At 52.0% G+C, this 6,000-nt stretch overlaps 1 protein-coding gene across 5 annotated transcripts in view; it reads left to right on the top strand.

Moving 5' to 3' along the window:
• Nucleotides 1–896: 896 nt before the first annotated feature.
• DNM3 (dynamin 3) overlaps nt 897–6,000 on the top strand; it is a 272,517-nt gene continuing 267,413 nt past the window's right edge. For all 5 annotated transcript variants that reach the window (XM_055121454.1, XM_055121453.1, XM_055121451.1 and 2 more), the window contains exon 1: nt 897–1,190. In XM_055121454.1, coding sequence (XP_054977429.1) covers nt 1,030–1,190 — 161 coding nt within the window. In that variant the 5' untranslated portion in view covers nt 897–1,029. The remainder of the gene's footprint in view (nt 1,191–6,000) is intronic.

The following is a 6,000-nucleotide window of genomic DNA, read 5'->3' as shown; positions in this document are numbered from 1 at the left end:
TATACCCCACGTAAGATATTCTGCAGACACATTCTTTGGTTTCTGGAGTCGCGGCCAGTTTGTGGGGGTGAGCGCAATGGAAGGGTCGCAAGCGGAGCCTAGGGAGGAGGAGGAGGGAAAACGCCCATTAGGTCCCGAGGTACGTGGGTGTTTGCAAAGAAACCCAAGGAGGCCAGAAGAGGAACCAGTTCTCAATGTGCTGCAAAGAGCAGCGGACTGCAGGGCTCTGGGTGACTGCAGAAGGAGCTGCACTGGGCCAAGTGGCCGTCTGGGAGGCCTGGAGGAGGGGCCGAGAGGCGGGCCAGCAACCCCGCATAGGCAGGCGCTCCAGACGGACCCTCAGGAAGCATCCTAGGTATGGCCAGACGTCAGATGCCTGCATGTCCACGCAGAGGGGCTGCCACCCTGCACGGAATCGGGGCTCCCAGGAGGGTGTGAGCAGCTGAGGCCACCTTCTGGGGAGAGCGGCCACACCCCCGGCGGCCCTTCACTGCACGTGGGCTCTGTGACAGCTGGGCGGGAGCAGCCCTGCAGATGGCCCACCCTTCCCTCGAGGCGCTGAGCTCTGGGCGTGCAGCATGTGCCCCTGGAGTTCCTCAGCCCACGAGGCCCAGGAGGAGCACGTGGCCTGTAGGGGGCGTGGCTTTCGGGCATGGGGCGTGGCTCTTTGGCCGAGGCGTGGCTATTGGGCAGGGCGTGGTTCTCGGGAGGGGGCGTGGTTCTCGGGCAGGGCCTTGGCTCTCGGGCAGAGGTGGCTCTAGTGGGCGTGGCTCTCGGGCTGGGGCGGGGCTGTAGAGCGAGGGGCGCATTTCGAGGGCGGGGCTCTCGGGATAGGGGCGGGGCTTCGGCAGCGCCAGGCCACACCCCCGGCGGCCGGCGCAGGCGCGCTGCGGGCCGTTAGCTGTCAGGCACCTACTCGGCGACGTGTGAGGTGGCTGAGGTGCCCGCGGCGGGAGCGAACCCGGCGGCGGCGGCGACCACCCGGCCGGGGGGGGGGGGGTGTGAGGCGAGCGGAGCGGCGCCGAGGCCATGGGGAACCGCGAGATGGAGGAGCTGATCCCGCTGGTGAACCGGCTGCAGGACGCCTTCTCGGCGCTGGGGCAGAGCTGCCTGCTCGAGCTGCCTCAGATCGCCGTGGTGGGCGGCCAGAGCGCCGGCAAGAGCTCGGTGCTCGAGAACTTCGTGGGCCGGTGAGCGCGGGGACCGTTGGCGCGGGGTCCCCTCGGGGCGCGTCCCCTCGGGGCTTGGGGTCCCCTCAGGGCGCGTCCCCTCAGCCGCCGGGGCTTGGGGTCCCCTCAGGGCGCGTCTCCTCAGGCCTGACAAAGCGTCCCCCGCCTCTCTGTCTCACGCGCACGCACACCCCCGTCTGGGCTGGGGGTCCCCGGGAGTCGGGGGGCGTCTCCGCCCCCGCCCCGCGCAGCTGCCCGCCGCTGGCGACAGGCGTCGCCGGCCCCCGGCGGGGAGAAAGCGCGCGTTTGTTGGGGCCGAATAAAAGCTGGTGTGTTCGCGGGGGGTGCCGGGCGTCCCACCTCCACCCCCACCCCCTCGCCCCCCGCAGCTGCCGGCCCTGAGGTGGGAGACGCCGCGCGCGCGCGTGCTTGTGTGTGTGTGTGTGTGTGTGTGTGTGTGTGTGTGTGTGTGACAGGCTGTGGCGATGTCGCCCGCCGCGCGACACGCGGGCTGTGGGCGCCGCCTGTGGAGACGCGCCCGACGCGTCTGCTCGGGGTCTGCATCCCCGGCGCGAGCGGCCCAGGGTGGCGCCGGGTGTAGACACGCATCGGGTGTAGACACGGGCGCGACGCGCGCGGCCCTCGCGGCGCCTCGGTGGCGGGGGTGGCGGGACTTGTGTGTGTGGGGGGGGGGGGTGCGGGGATGTGTCGCACCCCCGGGGCGCGCGCGAGGGTCGGGGCGCGCTCGGCTGATTTGGTGCGAATGAGACGGCGTTTTTTGTTGTTGTTGTTTTTTGTTTTTGTCTCCTGCACCGTTTTTGTCGCCAGAAACCGACTTAAAACAATTTTTTTAAATAAAAAAATGTAGATTTATTGTGCCCATCGGCCCGAGCCTCTGAGCTCCCCCACCACAGTGCGTTGCTCAAGCATCGTTTGTTTTGAGAGGAAAGTGACGGGAAAGCGTTTTGTCTACGTCATGGTGGACTTGGGGGCCTCAGGGAGGGATGAGCGTGTGATGTCAGTCCCGCACGCGGCGGACACAGGCCCCAGGGTCCAGCCTAGGTTTTAGTGATGTTTAGGAAAGGTGAAGTGCCGGCCCTGGGTTTGGGTGCGGTGTGTTATTTTATTTTATTTTCAAACACCAAAGCAGTTCACAGAATACTCACTCACTTAGCTACTTTTCTTTCTTTTTTTGAGGGGGGTCACACCCGCGATGCACAGGGGTTACTCCTGGCTCTGCACTCAGGAATCACTCCTGGCGGTGCTCAGGGGACCCTATGGGATGCTGGGAATCGAACCCCGGTTGGCAGCGTGCAAGGCAAACGCCCTCCCCGCTGTGCTATTGCTCCAGCCCACCTACTTTTCTTTCTTAAGCAAATGCTTAAAGATGAAAAATCAAAGTACTTCAAATGCACCTTCCATATTTCGTATGTGTCTTTCAGATATTTAGCTGCGAGGCTTTGTATTATAAGTGTTTATGGCAAGAGCTTTTGAACCTGATGACAATTGAAGGCACTCCTCTGATTTTCACATCCCAACACACTTCTGTCCTGTAATAAAAATTGAACCCAGTTGCCTATATTTTTTTTTGTTTGTTTTTGCGTTTTGGGTCATTCCTGGCTCTGCACTCAGGAATTACCCCTGGTGGTGCTCAGGGGACCATATAGGATGCTGGGAATCGAACCCGGGTCGGCCGCGTGCAAGACGAATGCCCTACCCGCTGTGCTATCGCTCCAGTCCTTGTTTGATGTTTTTTGTTTGTTTGTTTTTGGCCTATATTCTTTTGAAATGAGAAATAGAAATATATAGGTAGGTGAGTTAAATGCTTTTTCTTAAACATTTTTCATGAGAAGGCAAAAGCAGGAATATTAAAAATATGACACAAGTCAGTTTACTTAATCCCACTTTTGTTTTTTCCTTTTTGGGTCACCCAGCGATGCACAGGGGTTACTCCTGGCTCATGCACTCAGGAATTACTCCTGGCGGTGCTCAGGGGACTATATGGGGTGCTGGGAATCGAACCCGGGTCAGCCGTGTGCAAGACAAATGCTCTACCCGCTGTGCTATCGCTCCAGCCCCCACAAGTCAGTTTACTTAAATGTGTTATGATCCGTTATACTTTTTAAAGTTTCACCCACAATTATTAGTAGAACACCAAATCATGGAAAAGGATGAACATAAAGGGAGAAATTAATTTAATATGCAATGCATTTATTATATGTAGAGATGACACCTGTCCAGCAGATCTTACATATTAGGAGAAAATTTAATTTAAAAGGTCAAGACTTTATTAAAGATTTCCATAATTGAATTGTTGAGAAATCTAATTTCTAATTATAAACCCACCTTGGGGAAAAAGGTAGTCTCCTACTTAGATAGGAAATTCATCCTAGATAGAAAACACTGTACTCCCTACTACAACTTACATTTTTTTTAATTATCTGGAAAGTTGCAATGAAAGCTGGTCCTTTGCATGCACAAAAAGGTAAGGTTGTCTTCAAGAATGGAACTAGCCTCTTGATAGCCTCTTTCCATGTTCGTGTGTCCAGCCCTTCAGCCAGGGTTCATTGCTTTGTAAACTAATGATGTTTGCTCATCACTCCAGCTCGCTTGTTTTGAAGCAGTGATGCATTTGCTCCCCAGGATTCAGCTATCGGGGCTGGAGCGATAGTGCTGTGGGTAGGGTGTTTGCCTTGCACGCGGCCAACCTGGGTTCGATTCCCAGCATCCCATATGGTCCCCTCAGCACTGCCAGGGGTAATTCCTGAGTGCAGAGCCAGGAGTAACCCCTGTGCATTGCTGGGCGTGACCCAAAAAGCAAAAAACCAAACCAAAGCAAACAAACAAACAATAACAACAACAACAACAAAACAGGATTCAGCTATCCCTGCTGCATGGACTAACCCTAGCTTCTCCTCTCAGATAGTTGACTCATACTGGTTCTTTTTGACATGCTGAATGGAATTTGGATGTGACATGTTGACTTCATGGAACTATAGCTGGAAAAGCCCATTTTTTGGGGGGCAACAAGTTTGAGATTGTTCTGAACAAAGTGAGTCATGAATGAACCAGTTTGTGATTTTCTTGTGGAAGGGATAGATGTGTCATGTTAATGTAATAGAGGATGGGGTACCAGATTGTTCTTCCCTTTTGGTATTCCAGAGATAGAGGTTGATGCTGAGCAGGTGCTTAAGGTCTAGTGACTACAAACTGAAACTCAGGGTCTGACTATAAAAATTTGCATGCTGGCTTGTGACCTGCCCATTGGCTTCTCCTGTATATGGAAGACTTGGATTTAACCACTTCTACGCTCCTTTCTTAATTTTTAATAACACAATGATGAATAGGATAGAAACACCATGAACTAAGATTTATTGGGTTATTGCTATGTACCAAGGGCTGGAGCGATAGCACAGTGGTTGGGCGTTCGCCTTTTACGCGGCCGACCCGAGTTCGATTCCTCCGCCCCTCTCGGAGAGCCTGGCAAGCTATCGAGAGTATCGAACCCGCGAGACAGAGCCTGGCAAGCTACCCGTGCATATTGGATATGCCAAACACAGTAACAATAAGTCTCTCAATGAGAGACGTTACTGGTGCCCGCTCGAACAAATTGCTATGTACCAGGTAATATTCTAGGTGCCTTTATATGGATAATCTTTTTTTGTTTATTTGGTTCGGGGGTACACTCATGGAGCTCAGGACTTTGTGCTCAGGGATCACTCCTGGTGGCACTTGGGGAACCATATGTTGTGTCAAGGATAGCACCAGGTCATCTGCATGCAAGGCAAGTGCCATAAACCCTAAACTGTCATCTCTCCAGCCCCAAATGATCTCTTTTAATTCTCATAAAAGCACTGAGAAGGTGTATTCTCTCCATTCTACAGGAGCAAAAGTTGAGATTTAGGGAATTTGGGTAACATGTTGATGGCTAACGTTCCTCACTGTAAGAACAATGGCACTAAGAAGTGTGGGCCCAATAACATTTATTTTAAAACTGTGGGGCACTATATGGCCCCCTTCCTATTATAATTTGCCAACTCCTCTGGTAGTCTCCTTCTTTGACTATACTTGAAAGCATTGCCTATATAAATAATCTGCTCTAGTCACATAATTTTATGCATATTTATTTGTGCATGTCTACCTTGGCTCATCTCATGGAGGATATGAGGTAGAAGCAACATTAGGTAAAAGATAAATATTTCCTCTGCCAGATTACAGCTTCTTAAAGGGTGCTGTAGGATATAATTGCATTGTTTATTTAAGTATGTGTTTAGAGTGCATGTAACTTGTTTATAGAGGTACTAAGTGAAAAACTGTACTAGTTGCTCGTGTGTACATGTATTTAATGATATACTTGTTAGACATTAGTTCTTCCCTGCTAATTATATTGGCAGACGGCTCTGCATGTTTTAGTCTAGCCTCAGTGGGAAATAGACTTCCAGTTTTGCACAGATGGCTAGGTTTTGTGATTACTGGGAACCAACAAAAGATTTTTTTTTTCCTGATTGCAGGAGGGTGGGGTGGAAGAGGAACACTTGATTGTGCTTAGGGCTTACATCTAGCTCTGGGCTCAGAGATCACTCCTGATGGTACTTCAGGGGATATATGCGGTGCAGGGGGGCTACATACAAGACAAGCACCTCATCCATTGTACTATCTCTCAGTTCCCCAATGGAAGATTTTTAAAAAGTGACTCTGTTTAGAGAATTTTGTATTAGTGTAGAAACAGTCTAATAATTATAAATGTATTTGGTTGTATAGTCTCTGAAGATGGATATCTAATTAAGGTTGTTTTGCAGAAGAACCATAAAAGGGAGCCATTTGCTGCTGT

The sequence above is a fragment of the Sorex araneus genome, chromosome X, assembly GCF_027595985.1.
Source record: "Sorex araneus isolate mSorAra2 chromosome X, mSorAra2.pri, whole genome shotgun sequence".
Classification (NCBI taxonomy): domain Eukaryota; kingdom Metazoa; phylum Chordata; class Mammalia; order Eulipotyphla; family Soricidae; genus Sorex; species Sorex araneus.
This window is presented reverse-complemented; position numbering and strand designations above follow the sequence as displayed.